This window comes from Amphibalanus amphitrite, unplaced genomic scaffold (assembly GCF_019059575.1).
Source record: "Amphibalanus amphitrite isolate SeventyFive unplaced genomic scaffold, NRLGWU_Aamphi_draft 000514F_arrow, whole genome shotgun sequence".
Lineage (NCBI taxonomy): Eukaryota > Metazoa > Arthropoda > Thecostraca > Balanomorpha > Balanidae > Amphibalanus > Amphibalanus amphitrite.
In genome coordinates this window covers 302,176-326,999 of record NW_024882008.1, presented here as the reverse complement: position 1 = coordinate 326,999, position 24,824 = coordinate 302,176, and the positions used below count along the sequence as shown (strand labels likewise).

Here is a 24,824-nt window from a genome sequence, read left to right as displayed (position 1 = left end):
AGTGACGTTTACAGAAAATTCGGCACTCATACAACTCTTCGTAGTGGCCTGAATTTTTACAGACAAATATTCTGTAAACATGCGGCCACTATTCTCAGAAAATGAAATGCTTGTAGGCTTTTAGTAAGCTTGTTCTCGGACACGGTGCTAGTTTTTGTGGGTTGGTTTGTGGGTGGACGGCGACACTTTGTTCCGTTACGGACGGCACACCAGACGAGCGTGGCGCTCTGACACGCAAACACACTCCCGACCGGCCGGCCGCCGGAACTGCCGTGTCGGGGCGTCGTGATTCAGCGGGACAGAGCTGGGCCAACAGAGCCATACAGTGACCTCTCGCGACCTTCCTCGCTGGAGAATCCGTAACCGCCGCGCAGGAGCCGTCTATTACCACCTCACCCCGCCCCACCTGCTCGTCCCCCCCCCCTACCTGCCGCGTGACCGGCATCCATCCATCGATGGCCTCTAAATGGAGCGGTCCGCCCGTTCGGCCCCCGCCTGGGAGCGGCCGACCCGGCCGATATGTCGCCGTCTGCGGCGTGCTGCGGTCGCGGGACCCGAGCAGGTCGCCGGCCACAAACTAACGGACCGGTCACGGCAGCGGCAAAAACGCGACCCGTTACCGACCGGCTATCGGCGGGGCTGATCGATGGGTGGGCTGCACGGGGACAAGCGGTAAACGGGGGACGAACGGTAAACGGTGACGGGTGGTAAACGGTGACGGGCGGCAAATGGGTATCTGGGACCGTAGCAGTTTACTTGGACGGTAGTGCACTTGCAGGTTACTGGGATGATGACAGGTTACTGGGGAGTTGAAACGGTTACCAGCTCCATAAACTTTAACCATTTATCATGCAACTGACAGTAATTGTTTACGAGAGGTTGGCCGGGAGGTGGTTACCGCTTGCAATTTCGAAATACCTACGCAAACTAATCATTTCATCGTCTTTCCCATCTCCCTCTGCAGGTGATGAACCTGACCGTCACGGCGCCGCTCTCTGCCAGTCTGGCCGTGTACGGCCGGCGTAACGCCGCGCCGCGCGTCACGCAGCACGAGTTCGGCGCCTTCGTGCGCGCCGGAGCGCTGGAGCGCAGTGCGCGCGTGCTGTCGCGCCGCACCGGTCGCTCACCGTTCGGCGACGAGCTGCTGGAGAACGTGACGCTAATCGAACACCTGGAGCCGGGCCGCTGGTTCGTAGCCGTGCTGAACGACGGCGAGGCGACGGTTCCGGTGCAGCTGGCGGTTCAGACGGGTGAGCCGGACACTCTGCGATGCCCGTCCAACTGCTCGGGCCGCGGCAGCTGCCGGCGCGGCGAGTGCACCTGCAGGCCTGGCTACACCGGACCCGACTGCGCCACAAGTGAGTGAAGCAGCTGGGGTCGAGGGAGAGGGGAAGATGGGGACGGGTTTAGCTGTTTATTTTATCACATGACCAGATGAATATATTTTTTATTAGGTGGGCTGAACAAGGAGCACTGATTTACTGTCGACAGAGCGCCTTGAAGCTAGTCGGCGCGGTAGCATTTGATAATGCGGGTCTAACAAACGGAGCTGAATTTATCACCGTACGTTGACAAGGGTCACGTGTTTCTGTGACACGAAGCGCATGACTTTCCTGAAACTTACGGATTCATGTGGAGGAAGTTACGAGAACCGGTGAAGTGGCGAGTATTTCACGGTGACACTGGGGCTTAATGCTAAGGCTTTAGAGGACAACATGATACTGCGCTTAGAGCTGACGATGATGAATAGAGCTATGTCTGCACAACTAATCGTTTATACGATCTACAACGTTGTGAATCAACTGTGTTGGCGAAGAAAGTGAGTAAGAACGACAACAATCCAGGGATTTTTTCTTCGCCACGCCACCACCTCATAAACCAGCCACCTAGTTATCTCGGTGTTGTTCATGTCTTGTAATTCCATCATCATGAGTTATTGCGGTGGGAGCTTTTCTTTGGCGGGCGCCGGCGGCGGACCACCATCCCACTGTCTTGTTCGCCGCGGATCGGGGCCAAAGCAAACAGCACGCACCGGCGCCGGCGACAGCGCCGGGTTCCGCGGGTAAGCCGCACTCCTGCCACCCAGCCCTTCCCACCCCACACAGCCGGGCCTCTGCGGCACGACACGGCACGGAGGTATGCCGCTGCATCCTTCGCGTGACATTCTTTAAAGGCACTAATCTGGCTGTTTCTGCGCTGTAATGCATGGAGCTCATTAGTGTAAAAGCTGGGGACTCGGCGGCGATACCGGCCAACATGCGGCGAGTGTCGAAAAACAGGCTTTGTGTTTTAGCTCTTGGCTGCTTCGTGGCGCCGAGCCGAGGGGTGGGATCACGCGGTGATGGGGTCGATATGTTTAGGAGGGGAGTGACGCGGCGGTTTCTTTTATGACGAGGGAACACGCTGTTTCTTTCCCAACAATGTGGAAGATGTTGTGGATTGTGGGTGAGCTTCGGAATGAAACGCCACACACGTAAAAGCGGACTTCTAAACGACAGCGTAGCATATTCCATTGCAACGTCTTTTGTAGCGTAAAAATAAAACATTTAAATACCATTGTAATTGTATGCTCGAACTTAAAATATAAAATATTTCTCATGCAAATTACATCAGCCTGTCTCTTTGAACGAAGTTGGACTGTTCGTGATGTGACGGTAATTGCACGAGAGCACAAGTTTGCCGTGCAGTGTCACTGCCCGCGGATCTCCCAGGAGCACGGCCGTCTACTATATCGAGCGGACCTGTACCTCGTGCCGAGAAAGTTCCAATCCAATTCAGCTCGACCCGTGAATGAATCGGGAGTCGCAGCTGACCTGTAGACGTGACGGCCATTCCATGCCGATGGCCACCTGGTCGCTCTGCCGATCGCTCGCTTAGCAGTCGACCGCAGACGAAAACGCGACCGCTTTGGCTCCAGACTTCAACTTCTGCCTCGGACGCTGATGGGGGTCCGTTTCGTTCGCGCTTGAAGAGCGGCTGAGGAGCGTTAGGCCGAGTGCCCGCGGACGCTGCGGCCGCTCCATCTGCCCCCGTCCGCGGCGGCTGCATACTGAACAGTGACCCCTGCCCCGGAGGGTGGGGTGTGGGGTACATCCGGGTCACAGCCACGCGCTCCCCGTATACCGATGATACGTCTCCGAGGAGCGATCACCAGACCCTCGGCCAGATGGGAGCGAACGGACATCGGCGACGCGACATATGTACTATGTAGTTGGGTGGTTTGAGGCTCGCATCGGTAGTAATTTGTGTGTTGTAGCTAATGTTTTGGGTAGATGAATTGAAATTGAATTGAAACCAGCTACAGTACCTATACCTTATGTCATAAGTTATGACCTTGTTTATGTTTACCCTGATTAACCCAACATAAGATGTGTATCATCTAAGGAATGCAGCTCATTTCCTTTTCTGCCGTTTGTTGATCTTTGTCTGCTCATATTTCTACTTTCTTCATCAGTTCGGCCATTTTCAGGCGAGGTCTCGCACTGCGAATTATGCAGACGGAAGTAATTTTGACGCCGTCTAACAAATAACGACCGCCGCGCCGGTCGGGAGCTGCAGCACATTTCTCGTAACCCCTCCCTCCCTCAGCTCCCCGCGACTGACACCCTCCCCTCCCTCCGTCTCCAGGCGTGTGCCCCGTGCTGTGCAGCAACCACGGCAGCTACAGCGGCGGCCGGTGCCACTGCGTCGACGGATGGAAGGGCGCAGAGTGTGACCTCCCGGCCACAGACTGTGTTATCGCTGATTGTCATAGACACGGTGTCTGTCGGCTGGGTCGCTGCGAGTGCGCCCCCGGCTGGAAGGGCGAGTTCTGTCAGACAGGTGAGCAGACAACGGGGATGGTTCTGCTAGTTGAGAGATTCTAGGGTGCGGAGGGGTTTCAAGGTGTTCGGTTTGGGTGGCGATGACCGCTTCACTGTCAGTGATTACCGGCTTGTAGGTTGGATCAACAATGGGTTTGCCTGCATTGCATGTTGTCTGGGACGTCTGCTGGTTGTCGGGTGCATGCTGCAGGCATTTGTGGAGCGACTGTCAAGCTGGATGATAACGACACATACCGAGGTGGCATAACATTGCATGCTCAGGATTTCATCACACATGCCGGTGTCTTGGACTCCCTCTTACGTTCTGAATTCTCTCACATAGTTCTGGCCCCAATCATTCCGGACTCCACCACAATGTACAAACCGTGTAGTGGCTCTAATACCGATCGATTTTCTGATGCAACTCGGCAACTGCGGAGACACCTGTGCAGATCGGACGCCGGGGGCGCAGGGGTTGCTGACTGGGAACGCTCCGGAAAGCTCTGTTCTATCTCATCACACCCATTCTTCTCATCACTCCTCCCCTCCTCCCTCAGTCTCTCTGGCCCTCCCCCTCCTCAGCTCGTGGCTCGTGTTCTCCCCCTCTGTGTGCCCCGCGCCTCCCGGCCGCCGGCGGCGGTGACTGATCCACCTGGTAACGAGCTACGAAGGCTCGTTTTGCCGTCGGACCGCCCGCCTCCTTACAGCGCCGAGAGTAAATGTGTTCGTCAGACGGCCGGCAGGATCCTCGTTCATCACCGGGTGCCGTATACAATATTTACCGTAGACGGCCGCCTCCCAGCGCCATCTATTGACGAGACGCGCATCAATAAGGCAGCCGGTCCGAGCGGGCGGCCTCGCGGTGCGCGGAGACGGCCTGAATAGTTGATGTCGCCAACAATGGACGGCATCGGGAAGATGAGTAAAATTGTATTTAGGGCCTTGAGTAAAATGTTAATACGGCCGCCGTCGGGGCCGGTAGGACGAACAGGGTAGAGAGCGGAAAGGCAGAGGGAAGGAGACAAGAGCCGAAATGAGGCGGTGATACCGCCAGAATAAAGTTCAGCCGAGCGAAATACAAGACCGAAACGAAAAGTCAGACCCATATGGCACCCCAGCGAATTGCATAAATGCGATGAAAGTCTCCGCTATGAGCAGCAACGTCGCGGTTCGAAAATAGCTCGGCGGCGCGGAGCCCGAAGAAAGCTTTGATAAGGGCATGTCGGCGGCTCGCCCGAATATCTGCCGTCCTCTAACTGGAAATTCGACTGGCGACGAGCGCAGCGGCCTCCGGGAATATTGGATTACTCTGTCCGGAGTGGGGTGGACCGAGTGGAGTTTTCTGGGTGGCTCGGAGAGCTGCAGTGAAGCAGGCGGTGGGTCCGTCGCCTGAACTGAATTGAAGTGAATTGAAGTGAACCCCTGCCGCTGGCTTTACCGCACTCCATTGTCTATGTTTATCTAGCAGTGCGCCTCGCCTTTTCCCATGCCTCTTTTCCTTCTCCCCACATCTGTCAACCAGTTCTGTCTGCCCTCCTACCACCCTCCGTCCGCTTTCCGCCTCCTGTTCTCCTCTGCCTCCAACCTCCACTGCCTCCGCTCATCCTGGCCCCCCTCACTGCACGCCCTCCTCCGTCCACCGTCCGTCCACCCTCCGTCCACCCTCCGTCCACCGCCCACCGTCCGTCCACCGTCCGTCCACCGTCCGTCCACCACCCTCCGCCCTTTCTCCATCCACCCTCCCTCCACCCTCCATCCACCGCCCACCCTCCGTCCACCCTCCGTCCACCACTTGGCATGCTGTGGGCTCGGCCGGAGCGGCACTCAACGGGACGGTATCCGGCGGCGGCCGCTGTCGAATGGTGGCCCCGATCGTGTCCAGCCGGCCTCTCTCGGGACCGCCGAGGTATAGACAGTACCTAACCTGAAGAGTTCGCCAGGGCCGCAGTGGTGTAGACAGTATCCTGAAGAGTTGGTCGGGGCCACCGATGGGGACGGTACCCAGGCGAGAGTTCGTCGGGGCCGCCGCCGAAGGATTCCCAATCCGATAGGTACCGACTTCGCCGCCGTCAGCCGGAGCTCAGTTGCTGGGTTAATGAGGTCACATGTCAGGGCAGCGTGCATGCTCCGCCTGCCTCAACAAATGGCGGCTTAGCTCCGAATGGCTGTTCATTTCTGATTGCTGGACAGATGTTACGGGGGATAATTCGGATTGATTGCCGCTGCCTTGGAGCCAGATTGCTTTGGTCGCAGCGTTAGAGATTCTGATTGATTCGCTCTCATACGATCATTAGCGAATGTGTTGTTTGCGGCTTGCTGCGTTAGTTTATTTTAAGCTTGATTGCCGGAGCCCGGAACCACTTGAAAATGCTTACAACCGTCTTCCCTTCGCGTAAAATTTATCTTATGATCAGTGTCGCGGCTGAATGCATACATATTTTACGCTGTAAATTACTGCCCACGAATTTCCAAGGAACGCTTTTGATTAGAAAGGCAACAATCGGCTTTGAAATGTTACAGGGTCGTAAATGTCGCTAATGACACTTATTCTGCCGCTTTATGTGCGTTAGAAGTTACTAATGTTTCATACACGTCATGGTGACACATCATTAGAGCGCTCGGTGCACTTCAAAGACCCGCGGACATCGCTGTCAGGCTGTGGCACTAGTGCGGGGGCCATTAAACATGCATTATCACCATCACACATTGCAACATCGTGGCATAGCCTTCTTCAAACAAACCCGCCATGGCAATAATACTAAATGCATTCGCCGTTCTTTGTTATGTGCTGGTAACCGGGGCAATAGGTTTAAATATATGGTTGTGATAATATTCTTGAATATGATTCATCTATCATTGCAAAACGTAGATATAACCAAACTGCCTTGGACTAGCCAACACAGTATCAATATTCATCCAAACCTGTACCAGCAAATGCTCCTGGTCTCGTGTCCCCAGTGACCCTCCCCTCCCCCTCCGCCAGCCGACTGCGCCGACCCGACCCCTATTCCAGTCAGATACCCCCAGTGACCCTCCCCTCTCCTCCCCCGCCAGCCGACTGCGCCGACCCGACCTGATCCAGTCAGATACCCCCAGTGACCCGTCCCCCCTCCGCCAGCCGACTGCGCCGACCCGACCTGCTCCGGTCACGGGGTGTGCACGGAGGGCGTCTGCGTCTGCCTGGCCGGCTGGGTCGGATCGGCGTGTCAGCAGCCCGACGAGAGGATCCGCCGCTGTCTGCCCGACTGTTCCGGTCACGGCGTGTTCGACCTGAGCCGCGACCGGTGCCTGTGTGACGAGATGTGGACCGGGCCGGAGTGCGCCAAACGTGAGTGACTGAGTGGGATTGTGGAAAACAGTTGTATCATATAGTACATACCTACACATAGAGGATTTCATATTGATTGGTTAGAGGGGATTATTTCAGGGAATATGATGAATGTGACTTTAATTTGTTTTTTTTTTTTTCAAAGCTGCGAACATTCTGCTGGATGCTGTTTGTGACATTCGTCTTTCATTTTTTATTTAATATTACTTTGCTGATGTTTGATATCTATTGCGTAAAGTAAAAAGGAACTACTCGTATTCTTGGAACAACCCTGCAAAACATCTTATATTTAGATACGTTTGAAGCGGCTCAAATAAATGTATTTATTATTGAAGCCTGAGTGACCTGATCCCGTTAGGTATCAATATCACTCGGCCTTGCTGCGCTTCATACAGCGGCATTTCCCGTCTCACATGTCGCTCGTGTCTCGCGATAGATAATGCAAACCACGTCGGACTGCTGGCACCACTGTCTCCGTCCAACAGTAGAACCCCTGACAGTATGTCGCTGTGACAGTGTGGTCCATCGGTCACTCCGTCCGCGGTTGGACCGCCTGTGACACGCCCTCCATCGGAGTCTGTCGGCCACCGCCCCCGGTGCCGATCAGATCGGCCGAACACGCCACTCAAACCAGCGGACGGGCCTCGCGCCCACCGTCCTGTCCCCGTGTCAATAGAAGACTCTGTTTTTGTCACTCTTCGCCGACAGGCCGCGATTTAACGACCTAACTTTGGCGCCGAGACACGCCCGAGGCGCCGTCGCCACCGGCGCCGCCCGCAGCGATAGCGACATTTTCCCACTGCCTCCCCACCGCCCGGCTTTGGTCGACGATGTCGCTCTGGCTCGCTACAGTGTCAGGCCGTTCCCGTTTTGACGGAGTCGTGTCGCCGAGCATGGCGCTCGTGTCTCATGTCGGCCGCTGCAGCGAGCGCCGTCATCTGGCAAATATCTCCGAATCCGGCGCGTAATTGCGTGCTAAATTGTGATAAACCGACGTCTCGCCGGCCGGCGGGCTACATCAGATGACGCTTCTAAGCCGGGCTTAGCGTCGTGCGCCGGCACAGTGCACCGGGGCGACTGTGTTGCGACAGACTTGTGCGCCAGGTCGTGAGCTGTCCAGACCATCAGAGCTCAGTGCTGCCAAAGTGCTGCTGACATGAACGGAATCGTGACAGTGACGGTGGTGTTCAGTGTTCACTGAGGTGTATTCCGAATTAATGACTGTATTTTTGTTTCAGCTCGGTGTAACCTGGACTGCGGCCCGCACGGCTCGTGTCAAGCGGGTGACTGCGTCTGCGACCCGGGCTGGAACGGTCAGCTCTGTGACCTCCGCACGTGCGACCCACGCTGCAGCGAGCACGGACAGTGCAAGAACGGCACCTGTGTCTGCCTCCAGGGATGGAACGGACAACACTGCAGCATACGTGAGTGCTCCAATATTGGATTTGACCATGTAGGGACGGGGCAGTGTTCCGATAGCTCAGCAATATTTTTTTATGAAAATGCTTTTTTATTTTGCGCTCAGATGATATGAAAGTGCAGCACATAAATGTCATACTATTTTTCAACACAGCAATGCTTATTTACAGAGTGCTTGTCCGTGGATTCAATGTCAGGAGACTGATGGATCAGAATGAGATATTTGCTTACCACGAATCCTGCAGGGTATACCACGATTTAATCTTAGCCGTATTGAAGTTGCATTTCTATTGAAATCAATCCTATTAAGTCTGTTTTCAGTGCGTTTCCTCGAACTTTCCATTGCATTGTGAGTTTGCCGAAATGCACTATCCGTGCATTACCCGACGTTGGTGCGTTTTGTGCGTCCAGCTGTGTTCACTCGGCACGGTTCGTTCGGCTAATGCAGGGGCCCGTTTTTACTGCTCGCGCTATCTCTTGAACGTTAATGGACGGACTTCCGTAATTCGGTACGGGTCGATACGAGCGGCAGTGTTGGGAACGCGAACCCGGCACTGCGCTCCCGCTACTGTTTTGTTAGGTGCGGTTTGCTTCGGTCGAGTTGGAATGCCACTCTGCTGATTGGCGAAATTAGTCCGAAGTTGGTGGTGCATGTTTTGCAAAACCGCAACCACGGTGCAGATTGACATGTGCATGTTTCAGGTTCATTGCGTGTTTACCTTGATCAAAAGCATACAAGATGTGACTGTCGTTCAATTATTCAGATATCTTCATTTGTGTTGATCGCATCACTTGCGACTGGGCGTGTAATTTTTTGGCATTTCATTCTTGTACTAGAATTAATTGACACATAATTTTACCGGAAATCGGATATATTTCAGCTTTATATCAATGTTCTTTCAAATTGGGATCGAATCAACCCGGCACTTTTGTACTTCTCTCATTATCCCTCTTTGTAAAATAATTTTAAATACCGTACGCTATATAGCAGTATAAACGATTGATTGCATCGGCTCGAAGCTCAACAACCTTTATGAAGCCTATTCCGTTCGTTGTTTGTGCGCTGCTATTCACCTTCCTGCACCTATCGCACCGCTGAATAATATCCGAATCGATTTCGTTGGCGCATAATGCCGTCCACACCATTCCCATCGGAGTGCCGACCCGTAACGATCTCCGTAGCGATGGGCCCGGCGCGCGGCAGCCGTGCCGCTCCCCGCGGAACCACGCGCCGTCTTCACGTGCAGTCCTCGTCGATAGCGACGGAACTCTGATGCGCGGGGAGGGGAGGGGGCGCCGGTCCTTTGTGCCCTGGTGTAAATCTGACAGAGCCGCCGAGTGAAGGTGAAGTGAATGGCCGCTGTGGTGTCCGCCCACTGAGAACCTCCCAGCTGCTGCCGGCGCCGCCGTCACCGGCTGATCGACGACGTGTCGCGACGGCATTCAGCGGCGCCGACGGCGACGACGGAGGCGACGGGTATCGAGCCGTCCTGTCCGTATTGAGGCGAGGAGGACCGGGGTCGGCGGCACCGACCTCCTGGGAGGCGGGCTGGGATCCCGGCAGGAGTGGGAGGAACCCCTGGAAGGATGGGTATTGAAGCATGTGGATATGTCATACAGGCTGTGACGGGAACAGGACAGGTGGGCGCCACAGGCAAAAGGTGTCGCGACCTACCACAAACAGACCATCGCCACGCGGCGGGGTGGGGAACTAAAGAATGGTACTCGAGTGGTTCGTATACGGTTCGTGTCAAACTGGACTGGTGGCACCAGTTTATTGAGTTCCGAGAAATCCTGACGCAAGAGCTGATAGATTAATCGGTGTTAACGGTCGAGTTGATGAAATGTAACGCCTCGAAGCCGATGTCAAATGATATCGACTGAGGGATGATAGGCTCTTTGCGGAACGTTGGAGTTCAGAGGAATCAATATCAGTCTGGTAATGGTAGTTGAAGCCGGGCCTTGATTAAACAAACCCATTTGTCGATGGCCTAGCTCTTGTGGTATTTCCCGCTGCGCTCGCCTAACAAAGGGTTAAAGGCGAGTGATATTGAGTTCATTAAAAATGTGTGCCCGACCGGTCACCTTTAATACCGTTGGCCGTTTGCAGCATCGATTACCCATCATCGATTTCAGTTTTACGATATTGGCTCATCGGCCATGCATGCTGCCTTCAGAGCGGTCGGCTGGAAGCGATGGAGCGGTCATTCGGAGGGCTGCCATTGCCCTGCCCACAGTAATTCTCCGGCAGGGCCGCCGCCGATTCTGCAGGAGCTCGACGGCTGCCGTTTCTTCTCATCTAATCACACATTCATTTCATCCTCACTATTGACGCCGGCCGCCAATGGGGCGATGTTTTTGTGGAGGGCCGCTTTCGGGCTCATCTCGGTCTCGAAATGGGCGAGACCAAACTTTGTAGTGCCCTCTTCGTGTCAGCCATTCTTATTGGTTGAGCTGCTGCCAAAAAGTCGAGCCTTCGTAGCGGGCCGTCTGTGGGGCCGGCCGGCTCGCCCCACCATTGATAATGTGTCGACACCATCCACTGACAAGGCGCAACATTTCTCACTGTCCGCCGGCCACCCGAGGAGATGTAAATTTAACGATGTGCCCGCCCGGACAGCGCAAAAACATCACAATGGATTTTCGACATTGTGCGCGGCGCCGGCGGACAAAAATGATTGCCTCATGCATCACGGCGATTCGCGGGACAGGGGAGCGGGTGCGACTCGGGGAACGCGCAGCCGGCTCCGCGAAGGGCTTTCAGCGGGCGGCTATATAGCCGGCCGGGCGCGCTGTTATGGCGCCGCTCCGGGAGCACTTCATCACACTGCGGTCCGGCCGACCCGGCACTAATTCACACGTCATGTGCACTGCGCTCCAGTGACGTCACGACAGCGTGAAGTGGGCAAATCAATACCTGTTGCGGGAGTTCGTTGACGATGCCGCACTGCAGTGTTCCGCGTTGTGTGCAAGCCGCTTTGCCCTTGGTTGACTTTGGAACATTATCATGGCAACCAGCCGAGTTGTTAGCAACTAGCTACACAGCATACAAATTTGATGAGTGGCGTTTACTTTGTAAGGTGGATGACGTCAAAACTATGAGACGGTGCTCTGAAGATGAATGCTTGAGTATGAAATAGACATATGAAATAGAAAATGAAATAGAGCATGAAATTAGATAGACGGCTCGGTGGCTACTCAATATATGATTTTGGAGCTAAATACGATTTTATCTCTCTCAATTTCTACCTCCCTCTTTCTACCTCCCTTTCTACCTCCCTCTCCCTCTGTTTCACACCCCACCAAACCCACGACTGACCCGTCTGTCCCCTGCAGCCGGCTGTCCGGGCGGCTGCAGCGGTCGCGGCTCGTGCGTCAAAACGGACGGCTGGTACGGCTGTGCGTGTGCCACCGGCTGGGACGGCGTCAACTGCTCCATTCCGCTGGAGATGGACTGCCGAGACGGCATCGACAACGACGGAGGTGAGTCGAACGGATCGTCGGCAGCGACAGGTGAGGTTAAATAGAAAACGGTGGGATGGTGGAGATGAGAAGAGTAAATCATAGACAGGCAGTGTCCTTAAAAGGACAATCAAAGACGATCACAATTTTTCTTGCATTAGCAAAGACAATGAGTCAGTCCATTGCCATCAGACCATAGGCGATTAGCTTAGGGTCAGCTAGTGTTGAAGATCGATCTCAGGATTGAGTTCGTAAGTACCCAGAGTGAGAAGAGGGCTCTTGTTGATTGCAAGCAATGTCCTCGGACCTGCACCTCACTCAGCCGAGCGTGGGCGGCTCTTGAGTAACGCTCTCGCCGTCCCGCGTCCTGTCTTGAGAGCAGCGTCTTCCCGGTCGGACGGGCTCCGCCGCCGGGTAGCCAAAGGTCGGCCGACAAATAGCCTCGTGAACATGGCTGAGCGTCGCGCGCTGGCAGCTGTGTGTCCAACAGGGAACGGCGCCGGCCGTTACCGATATTTACTAGTGCCAAGTACGCCGAGCCGCGCCGTGACAATAGCCGGACAGCGCTGTTAACTTCAGAATAGGCCGGCTTTTCTTTTAGCCTAAGTGCAGAGAAAGCTTTCAGACGCTGCACATTGCTCCGAGTGGAACTGTTCGACCATGACCATGTCGTCCCTGGGCACGAAATATGAGTGTCATCAACAATTTTTCCCATATGCATTTTCTGCTTTTGAATATTCTTAAAAATTGAGTAAAGCTGCTGAGTGGTGTATCTTATGGTAGGCAGACAACTGAACCAGTGACAACTGAATCAGGGACAACTGAACCAGGGACAACTGAACCAGTAAAACTGAACCAGGGACAACTGAACCAGTGACAACTGAACCAGCGACAACTGAACCAGTGACAACTGAACCAGTGACAACTGAACCAGCGACAACTGAACCAGTGACAACTGAACCAGGGACAACTGAACCAGGGACAACTGAACCAGGGACAACTGAACCAGTATGACAACTGAACCAGTGGACAACTGAACCAGTAGACAACTGAACCAGTGACAACTGAACCAGTGACAACTGAACCAGTGACAACTGAACCAGTGGACAACTGAACCAGTGGACAACTGAACCAGTAGACAACTGAACCAGTGACAACTGAACCAGTGACAACTGAACCAGTGGACAACTGAACCAGTGGACAACTGAACCAGTGGACAACTGAACCAGTGGACAACTGAACCAGTGGACAACTGAACCAGTGGACAACTGAACCAGTGGACAACTGAACCAGTGATGACTGAACCAGCGAACAACTGAACCAGTGACAACTGAACCAGTGGACAACTGAACCAGTGGACAACTGAACCAGTGACGACTGAACCAGCGAACAACTGAACCAGTGGACAACTGAACCAGTGGACAACTGAACCAGTGGACAACTGAGCCAGTGGACAGCTGAACCAGAAACAATTCTAATGTCGTACTGCGCTGTATAGGTACAAGGTAGCGCGTGGCTGTACGGACGGACTGTACCAATCTGCCGGTCTGCCAATTGATCTGTGTCAGTGTCCGTCCGAGAGCCGTACGATGGCTGACAGGGCTGACAGGGCCTGGTGGTCGCGAACTGACCGTTACGCCCACCTGGGACGCCCGAATAGTTAGCAACGTATAAATAATATTCACTTTGATGGCGTAACTCGGGACAGACAGGGCATGTAACGTGGGCTTGGCAGAGTTCAGCCCGCTTGGGTCCAGAGGAATCTCCGGTATATAAATGGATTGACTCCTCGGGCTTACATCAGGCTTGCGCCAAACGTCGCACAGCTAGGGCGTAACTACGGCTGTCCTGAGCTCGCCGAGCGCGCATACCTCCGGCAGAGCATTGGCTTTAGTCGGCGTTTTTTAGTCATACGCCGACTGCCCAAACGCTAGCTGCCTTTAGCCCAAGCGCTAGCCGACTTTCGCCCAACTAAAAATATCGGGCAAGCCTCACTTCAGCCTGCTTGGGCCCGGAGTAAAATTGCTGGCTGGGCTACTGGTTCAGTTGTGACTGGTTTAATTGTCAATGGTTCAGATGTCTCTGGTTCAGTTGTCACTGGTTCAGTTGTCACTGGTTCAGTTGTCTACTGGTTCAGTTGTCCACTGGTTCAGTTGTCCACTGGTTCAGTTGTCACTGGTTCAGTTGTCACTGGTTCAGTTGTCACTGGTTCAGTTGTCACTGGTTCAGTTGTCACTGGTTCAGTTGTCTACTGGTTCAGTTGTCCACTGGTTCAGTTGTCCACTGGTTCAGTTGTCTACTGGTTCAGTTGTCCACTGGTTCAGTTGTCCACTGGTTCAGTTGTCCACTGGTTCAGTTGTCACTGGTTCAGTTGTCACTGGTTCAGTTGTCACTGGTTCAGTTGTCACTGGTTCAGTTGTCACTGGTTCAGTTGTCTACTGGTTCAGTTGTCCACTGGTTCAGTTGTCCACTGGTTCAGTTGTCTACTGGTTCAGTTGTCCACTGGTTCAGTTGTCCACTGGTTCAGTTGTCCACTGGCTCAGTTGTCACTGGTTCAGTTGTCACTGGTTCAGTTGTCTACTGGTTCAGTTGTCTACTGGTTCAGTTGTCCACTGGTTCAGTTGTCCACTGGTTCAGTTGTCCACTGGTTCAGTTGTCACTGGTTCAGTTGTCCCTGGTTCAGTTGTCACTGGTTCAGTAGACACTGGTTCAGTTGTCCCTGGTTCAGTTGTCCCTGGTTCAGTTGTCACTGGTTCAGTTGTCCCTGGTTCAGCTGTCACTGGTTCAGTTGTCACTGGTTCAGTTGTCACTGGTTCAGTTGTCCTGGTTCAGTTGTCACTGGTTCAGTTGTCATGGAACCGTATCTTATGTGTTACACGTTTTACTATGCTGCAATACTATAGCGAATAGATCGTCAGTATCTAATAAGTGACTTTCTGGGATATGATTCGTCTCCTTAGGTAACCATATCATGTAGATGAGTCATGATGTAGATGAGTCATGCCCTATGATGCAACGTCAATGCAGGGACAATATAAAATCCACAAACGCATATGTTACAAACGATTCGCTTCTATGTGTGGCAAAACTAGTGATATAGGTAATAAGTTTGATCAGACACGATTATCTGAAACTCGGCCGAATTCAGAAATGGGAATGCGATTGTTGTGAGTCTCTGCCGCTAGATGGCAGGATGGTTGGCGCCTGAACACATGCTGTGCCGCTGGACACCGTTCAGTCGGCCACGAAAGCCATTCACTCACTTCGATGGTCATCCGAGTTATTTTATGCAGCTCAGTTCTGCTAGTTTCAGCAACACTAACTGTCCCCTTTGCTGCAATAAACGCTGGTGAATATTTTCCGGCACGCATTTCTTGCGTCTCGTTCGGGGAGGCGGGTGGCGCGGCGAACGTACTATCGACGCGCGTGCTTCTCTATTAATCGCGCCTCTGTCTGCCGTATCTCTGCGGCCCGAGACAGGCCTATTATGCCGGCGTCACACTAGATGGTGTCCCGGGGGATGGGGGAGGGGGGCGGTCATATTCCTGCTCCCGGTCACCGCGCGGCCTCCGCCGACCGAGCGGCGACCACCGACCGCCGTCGACCGCCGCCCGGGGCGCGTATTCGCCAATTGTATTACACGAATCGGCCAACCAATAGCTTGCCTCCTGAGTGACGTCAGCGTGGCGTCATACTTTCGGTCCTCGCCCTGGTGGCGTCTATTGAAGCTAGGTTTTAACTTATTGACATTTAAGCTACACGGGTTACGTTATCGCCGTGGCGGAGTGGTTAGGGTATCGGACTGGTGTTTCAGAGGTAGGTGGTTCGAATCCACTCGGCGACTTCGATTTTCGTGTCATATGTCATTGTGCGTTTTTTATACATTTGCAACGGCGTGCACCTAAGAAATCAGACGTAGGCATTCTTCTAATGAATATGTTGCAATATTTGCAGTCCAACCGATCGGTTCGGTTTCGGTATTTTCCAATGGTCTTTGTTTGTATTTGGTTTGGTAGCGGTGTTCTCATTTTCTGTGATTGACATCACTAATGCATAGTGCATACTATGCGAACGTAGCCAATGGAAAGACAAATGGTGCTGGGCGATGGCCATTCATTGATCAATATTTCTCACTGCCAATGGGTGATAGCACGCAGCGTTGACAGGGGCGGCGCTGACCTTTTGAAAGTAGGTGGGCACTTGGCAAGGTAAAGTACCTAAAAGTAGCGAAACCTAAGATAAAAAGTAAAAATCGCACGCTGGTAAGCAGGCTATTAGATAGCTTTTCGTGTAAGAATCACCATGCACAAAAAAAGTTCGGCATAGCTGTTAGCGTAATCACGGGACGAGATAATCAGTTTCCAGCCGTCAGAGCGTCATCTATAGGAGCTATGCCCTAACTTTAATTTTACATTTCAGCCGCCAGGGGGATACCTAAGTCCTCTTACTTGGAATCTAGTTAAAGTCAAAAGATTTATATTAGACGTTTATGAAGATAACTTGGGACTGGTTGTTAAGTTGCATGCTCACGGCGGGCTGTCATCAATTTATCTCTATACATGTCTTATCTGATCGATGAAATAATACAGGAATCCGTTGTCATTCGAGTGTGTTTCATAATAGCTCTTCCGACTTTGACGAATATCGACAGTGCCGTAACAAAATTGGTAGTTCAGGTATAGACTGCAACTGCAGTTCTTTTGCAACTTATTCCTTAATCAGATGAACACTTGTCAGAGATTTATTGGGCGTACGATATTGGCGTGCGAACGTAGGGGCCAAAAATGCGCGTCTACGACCGACTTCTTTTTAAGAGAAAAGAACCGCTGAAGCAAGAATCGATCCACCGACCTGTCGTCCATCACACCGAGACTCTAACCACTCGGCTACGGCGACATATACATGTCTGGTAGCCATATACAATGCAAAAATAGTCTCAACTCAAATCTAGCCTCAATGCATGCATTGTCGCGGCGGATGGCTATGACGTCGCACTAGAGATGTCGCTAGTTGATGGGCCGATTCGTGTAATACAATTGGCGAATACGCGCCCGGGGCAGTCGGGGTCGGCGGCGACGGTCACTTTGGCCGACCCATAGTCGGCGCCGGCCGGCTCATGCGATTAGGCGGGCCAATCCGGCGGATGGGCACGCTCAGAGGTCGCCCTGGAGATGGAGATGGCAGCTCCGGCTCCGGTTTTAGCTCCGGCCAAAGTCCAGAGAGCCACAAAGACGGAACGGCATAGAAGGCGCGCGAACCTTACCGCGGCCTTTCGCTGAGAGGCGAATATGCTAAAACAACAGAGCAGCACTTCGCTACAACAACAGGCCAGACGGCTTGGTATGGAAATGGGAGTCAGCATCCTGGTGGCTTCTTGAAACTTGAATATTTCTTTGTAGAAGGATGCTGCTTGTTTATGCGTCATGTGTCGACTATTAATGCTGAGAACTACATGAAGTCTTCGTCGTAGAAATTATGCTTCCTGATCCTACGTCAGTCCAGCATATTGTCTTATTTCCTAGCCCTTCTACGTGCCTATTTAATTTAGGGTGTATCGTCGAATTTTGATTTTTTTTAATCGTCTTCACTACTAAATTTTATTGGTCCCTGGCATGTTTGAAGCCGTAGGATACCAATCAAAAAAATCTGGGACGAAAACCTAGCCTGCTGCGAGCGGTTGAACGGAGGCCTGTCGGGACGGCGCCAGGCGTTGAAGTCTCCCCGTTAGTTACGCGCACACTAGCACCACGCGGCGGCTGGCGCCGTGCCGCCGCGTTCCCGGTCAGCCGTGTTTTAGCGTTCACTGACGGGTCGAGGTGATTATTCTAAGCTTTCCTAAGAAGCTTTCTGCCCCGCAGCTCATTATTGAGCAAGAATATCGCACAAACTGCATAGAACATTGACATGCAGGTTGTCGGCACATATGGAGAAGGGGATGTTTTGGTTAATGCCTCCTCTAATAGGAAGAGATTGTGGAAGAACAACACATTTCTCTTGGAAATTACTCATCCTCCTTCTTCCTACGTGCCTGCTTTAGTAATCGAAGTACCCCTATTGACTCTACGTTCTTGATTCGGCTGTCGATTTTATGCATGGAATTCCGCTATATTATATTTTCTCGCTCAATGTCCCCTGAGCTATATTGAGGCGTCACGGGACAGCAATGCTCAGCACACAACCGCAGAGAAAAAGTCAATGTGGTCATGCGTTTTGTATGCCAAAATGTGTGAGCCTTGGCGTGTACCAGCAGCCGTTGTCACCATTGTAATTTTCACGACTTTATCTTTATAAGGATGCAATTGCCCACTTCCCAGTTCCCAGACTGGGTTTGGAGATATAGTTTTACAGAAACATTTAGGAATGTCTGTAATGTAAGTTAAAAGCTAATACCGAAAGGAATCCACATATTTTCGAATTTCCTGTTTGCTGTATTGCTTAGTAAATGCCAGACGTCATGATGGCATGGTTGCGATTGATGGTATGCCGGATGGCCAGGGTACGAACTCACGGTAAGTCAGCTTGGCCGGCAGGCATCAACAGGCACAATAGTCTTACACTGATATCGTCACCCTCAGTTATTCGTCACCATTCAGCAACAAGCCCAGAGCTTCGGGCTTTGAACCATAAGGCACAGGTGTAGCAGCAAGACATTGCGCCGATTCGAAGGGCTGGAAGGGCAGCATCGCGGGGGCTGGAATGCGCCTGAGCGGCTGAGACCATCCCATTGGGACGGGGGTGTTTTGGGTGCACTCAGCCGCTCATGCTGGGAAATGCATCCAATGGAGCTCTACCCCATCCCCACCCGTTTCGAATGATTAGGCTGACCTTTAGTCTAGAACAAAGAAGGATGATGGTTGGCTGGTCCCGAGGATAGAAAGGACAGGTAATGACATCATATAATGAATTGAAGACGGCCCCGGCCCGATCCTCTGATAGAGGCTCATCAACACGTATCTCGTTGTGGACCATTTCGCTTTCCTCCACCGTGGTTTTTGCACCGACCGCAATGGGTTGGAAGATTACGATGTTCAGAAACCATTAAGGTCGTAATTGTATATTCGTTGAGTTAGGTTAGCCTTTCCATTCCATGAAGACTACTTTATAATTATTGGATGATAGGATGAGGTTTTCACTGTGTTGAACCTGTCCTACCTGCTCAGTGAACGAATATACAACGAATATACAATTACGATCTTAATGGTTTCTGAACATCGTTACCTTCCAACCGGTTCAGGTCGGTGCAAAAACTACGGTGGAGGAAAACGAAATGGTCCACAACGAGATACGTGTTGATGAACCTCTATCAGAGGATCGGACCGGGGCCGTCTTCGATTCATTATATGATGTCATTACCTGTCCTTTGTATCTATCCTCGGGACCAGCCAACAGTCATCCTTCCTTGTTCTAGACTAAAGGTCACCCTAATCATTCGAATGGAGAGCTCCATTGGATGCATTTCCCAGCATGAGCGGCTGAGTGCACCCAGAACACCCCCGTCCCAATGGGATGGTCTCAGCCGCTCAGGCGCATTCCAGCCCCCGCGATGCTGCCCTTCCAGCCCTTCGAATCGGCGCAATGTCTTGCTCCTACACCTGTACCTTACGGTTCAAAGCCCGAAGCTCTGGGCTTGTTGCTGAATGGTGACGAATAACTGAGGGTGACAATATCAGTGTAAGACTATTGTGCCTGTTGATGCCTGCCGGCCAAGCTGACTTACCGTGAGTTCGTACCCTGGCCATCCGGCATACCATCAATCGCAGCCATGCCATCATGACGTCTGGCATTTAATAAGCAATACAGCAAACAGGAAATCGAAAATATGTGGATTCCTTTCGGTATTCGCTTTAACTTACATTACAGACATTCCCAAATGTTTCTGTAAAACTATAATATCTCCAAACCCAGTCTGGGAACTAGGAAGTGGGAAATTGCATCCTTTTAAAGATAAAGTCGTGAAAATTACAATGGTGACAACGGCTGCTGGTACACACCAAGGCTCACACATTTTGGCATACAAAACGCATGGCCACATTGACTTTTTCTCTGCGGTTGTGTGCTGAGCATTGCTGTCCCGTGACGCCTCAATATAGCTCAGGGGACATTGAGCGAGAAAATATAATATAGCGGAATTCCATGCATAAAATCGACAGCCGAATCAAGAACGTAGAGTCAATAGGGGTACTTCGATTACTAAAGCAGGCACGTAGGAAGAAGGAGGATGAGTAATTTCCAAGAGAAATGTGTTGTTCTTCCACAATCTCTTCCCATTAAAGGAGGCATTAACCAAAACATCCCCTTCTCCATATGTGCCGACAACCTGCATGTCAATGTTCTATGCAGTTTGTGCGATATTCTTGCTCAATAATGAGCTGCGGGGCAGAAAGCTTCTTAGGAAAGCTTAGAATAATCACTTCGACCCGTCAGTGAACGCTAAAACACGGCTGACCGGGAACGCGGCGGCACGGCGCCAGCCGCCGCGTGGTGCTAGTGTGCGCGTAACTAACGGGGAGACTTCAACGCCTGGCGCCGTCCCGACAGGCCTCCGTTCAACCGCTCGCAGCAGGCTAGGTTTTCGTCCCAGATTTTTTTGATTGGTATCCTACGGCTTCAAACATGCCAGGGACCAATAAAATTTAGTAGTGAAGACGATTAAAAAAAATCAAAATTCGACGATACACCCTACTATTTATGTTGGTTTTACCATCGCTTGTGTGGTTAGAAAGACGATGAAGTTTGGTCGTCTCTGCAGCCACTTCCGATAATCTTACGTAATAGGTGTTCTTCCGCCTTCTGCGGCTGTTACTGCCAGTGACGTGCCGCCCTCTCTCTTTATGTGCAGACGGAATGAAGGACTGCAGTGACTCGGAATGCTGCTGGGACAGCAACTGCCAGAACAGCCTCATGTGTCTGATCTCCCCCGAGCCGGTGGACGTGCTGCTGAGGAAGCAGCCCGCCCGCCAGACGGCCTCCTTCTACCAGCGCGTCAAGTTCCTCATCGAGGAGAAGTCGGTGCAGGACTACGCCGATAAGGACGAGTACAGCGAGAGGTGGGTGGGCCAGTGACGTCATTCCCAGCGGCCGGCCAGTGACGTCACTGAGCGCGCGTGGGGCAGACGCCTGAGTTCCGCCTGTGCCAGTTGAGTTTCACCGCACTCCGGCCGCCGCCGGCCGGCGCGCCGCCGCAGTTACAGACTCTTGGTTCGACTCAGTTTAATCGGCTGCCATATTGTCTCTTTCTAAAATGGCAGCCATGAATACCAGCTGAGATTGCACCGTCTGTACAACTGCCTGATATTTGCCAACTGCGAATGAAATAGGCCTTGCTCAATGATACGACTGCATTGCGTTAACCCTCGCCGGCACAGGCCATTTTGAGTCCTTCGACGGCACAAGGGGGGGGGGGGTTGGTACGACCCCCCCCTCGCGTTTGGCCCCTGATCGAGCTAGAGCTTCGCGGAAAAAACGAGCGTGTTGCCCGTCACGAGAGGAAGCCGATGATACCCAATTTTAAGGTCCTAGGTCATCGGGTGACCTTCCAGGTCAGGTCAATGACCCGAAAACCGGGAAAATCGGGACCTGTTAGAAAGTCGTAAAGTGTGGCTGCTATGAGGTTTTCCGGGGTGCTGATCACGAATATCGTGTTAGTTTTGATCAGAGATGATGTCTTTAAGCATTTAGACCAGGTCGGGTCAGGTCAGGTCAGGTCAACCGGTAGGGGTTGTGACGGGTATTCGTAATGCGTGTCAACCGCCTCGGACAGCTTCGTAACATGTTACGAAGGCACCAAAACTACTTCGTAAATGTTCAAATGGTTGCTAAATTCGAATTCAGTTCCAAAAACTAGCCTAGAAACATGTAAAACTCGAAAAAGTGAACCGAGGTCACCCGAGGTCACCAAAGGTCAATGACCTGACCTGACCTTCAGGTGACCTTGACACCCACCCTAATGCATGGGAGCAACATCAAATCACATGTTTGAACGTTTGAAACCACGAAAAGCTTGCAAACGCGCGGCTAATGCGAGCCGACATGTGCCGAACCGCGATTTCGGCCAAACATGGTTACAGAAAAGAGGTCACAGGTCAAAGGTCATTGGGGTCAGGGTCATGAAATTTTCAGGGTAGGTGTAAAATTGATCAATGCGAGGGTACTGAAAGTTTCGTCGCAATCGGCCGCTTTTTACGCGAGTTATTCGCGAAAAACCTTAGGGGGGTTGCATCAACCCCCCCCCCCCCTGTGCCGGCGAGGGTTAAGGTTCACTTCACTACTTTGCGTAAGTTTGCTGCCGCTTATTGGCTTAAACGTTTTAGAGTATGTGGCTTACGTAACATTCGCCTGCAGCATACTACTTGAATGTCATTTATTGCTTTGTCAAACATTATATCGCGCAATTTAAAGGAAGGGCATGGTTAAAGCGGCGCCTTGCACAACCCCGACTAAAGGCAACGACCAAGCGACGCATACACATTTATATTTCGGCAGCTTGTTCAGCATCAGTTTCCGCATAGCTAGATTGCAAAACGAATCAAAGGTTATGCTGTCACTCTCTTAAGAACTTACTCAGGCCCCTCTACTTAGCCAATATTGTCACACAAGTATTTTTTCTGGTTGGTGCTTAACCGATTAGTAATTATGGAGCTATTTTAGAAAGGGATAATATGCATCCGATGTTTATTGCAGTTTTACATTTGTGTTCTACTCCCCACACAGGAGTTTGCTTACGTTGAACTTCAGCCAGCGAGACCATCGATAGCTCGTCGTGAGCGGAAACCTTGCAGATCCTTCTCCTGTCTTGCACTGTATCTCTGTCCTCGTCTAATGTTGCTTGCTATATATTTTCTTCTCTAGTTCTGTTCTGTCATCAACGCGCTGGCAGCTGCTCTCTCTTCTCTGTTGTCATCTTCGACTGCACTGGATCTATTGTTTACGTTGTCAAAATAACGCTAAATGCAGCGCTGCTGCTGAAAAAAAACTTTGAATGCCGGTAATTTGTCAGTTTCTTGCAGTAGTTGGCTTTGGGCACAGGACGGACGGTGGTGTGTCGTATGATAAAGAAATTCGTTACGAAAATCGTTACACTAAGCTTACTTCAAGGACGATGTGCCTTGAAATTACCTCGGACATTCAACTATCGTAAAATGCGTTAACCGGTGATCAAGAAAATTAATCAGATTTAGTTCTTGTTTTAGTTATTGACTTCTGCAATGCTCGGCTCTTGCAGCTTTATTCTGTCATCTCCCAAAGGATTTCCTTTTGGAGCTTTCATAGCGTGAAGTTTCTTCACTAATCTTGCTTCTGTCATTCTTTTCGTCACTGATCTAAATCAAGATCACTGACAGCTCCCGGACTCTTGTTGGCCGGGCTCAGCACCACCGTCCGTCGCCGATCCGTGTAGCCACAAGTGAGGCCCGTCGCGCGCGTGTTGTGCCGTCCTGTCCGCGTCTCGTGTGTCTCCTGTGTGTGCCCGTGCCCGCCCGGCGCCCCGCCCGGCCCGGCCGGCGCCACCCTCGGTAACCTGTGCCGGTGTCTGTTCACGCAGTCGATTCTGGAGCTCGTTCGAGCCGCGGTAAGTCCTGTCCATTCGTCGCCCCGGAATGCGTGTCCGTCCGCCGTCCCCTGATCCTCGACCGCAGCTGCATCCTGATACCACCATGCCCCGCTGATGTCGGGGGTCTCACACTGACGCCCGGGCGACGTCGTGTCACGTCCCGGGCGGACATGCCCGGGCTCGATTCCCGGCTACACTCTATTTTCAGCCGACATTCTTGGTGGCGGCATTTATCCTTATATATCCCTTGTATTGGTGATTTTTATACACTTTTCAGTATCGGCCCTCTCTGGTGGCCTTTTAATTTTCTTAGTAATGTTCAAGCACGTGAATTTTCAGTTACTTAAATTGGTCCAGCAACATGCGTAAACGGGCTTGGTAACGCCTGTTTTCGGCTTGATATCATTTGATTTCTCGTTACGATGTAATTTTAGATACGTGATTGTGATTCGAGACATCTTGATGTTCTTCATTATTTACTGGAATACATATATTACATACTACTGCTGTTAATGATATCGCAGAATGATAAATTGATATGAAAATATGTTGACGAAAGTATCATAAATAAATCTTTTATGCAAGAACAATTGATTATATCAGAACTATTTCATCCTTTTGACAAAATAGCATAACAATTTTAATAATACGTGTTGATAACATTCCCAAAAATATGTTCACTTGGCTGGATAACTTTAAAGAAGAACAAAAATACTAAAAGAATAAACCACAATTTGAAGAAAAAATAAATTTTTATGTTCTAAGCATTCAGCCAGGGCAGTTTGTTGCCAATGTCCGGCTGCCCGTGGCCGGTCCCCTACCCCTGTATGACGGCTGTCTGCCCTCTAGGCGTGTCTCGGTGATCCGCGGCCGACTGGTCACATCTCAGGGGCTCGGCATCGCCGGCGTGCGCGTCAGTGTCAACCGGGACACCCGCTTCGGGCTGACGCTCAGCAGGAAAAACGGATGGTGAGTAGAAACCGAGGGGTGCGTTCGGGTGGGGAGTAGAGCCGAACAGGGTGCGTTCGGCTGCGTTTAGATCCTACTCCACCCCCGTCGGTTGGTTGATTTGTAGTTGGACGTTGTCGATGATCAGTAAAAGGAAAACTGTGTTTTCCAGAGTCTTTACTAGTAGAGCGTTGCCATACACGGTTTATTTGAGCAATCCCGATGCTTTTCCATCGCTCGAAAGGCGACTGGAGTGCTCCATTTCAGAGGTGGTATTGCTGGATAAAATTCACCGAGGCCGTGCTGCGTGCCATAA

The 24,824-nt window shown here is 51.8% G+C and overlaps 1 protein-coding gene across 1 annotated transcript in view; it reads left to right on the top strand.

The window, feature by feature from the left end:
* Positions 1-24,824, top strand: part of LOC122393071 (teneurin-m-like) — a 111,557-nt gene that overhangs the window by 59,616 nt on the left and 27,117 nt on the right. The window contains exons 10-17 of the mRNA XM_043388675.1: positions 965-1,358; positions 3,628-3,822; positions 6,922-7,131; positions 8,370-8,555; positions 11,887-12,033; positions 20,852-21,059; positions 23,552-23,578; positions 24,410-24,529. Coding sequence (XP_043244610.1) covers positions 965-1,358; positions 3,628-3,822; positions 6,922-7,131; positions 8,370-8,555; positions 11,887-12,033; positions 20,852-21,059; positions 23,552-23,578; positions 24,410-24,529 — 1,487 coding nt within the window. The remainder of the gene's footprint in view (positions 1-964; positions 1,359-3,627; positions 3,823-6,921; positions 7,132-8,369; positions 8,556-11,886; positions 12,034-20,851; positions 21,060-23,551; positions 23,579-24,409; positions 24,530-24,824) is intronic.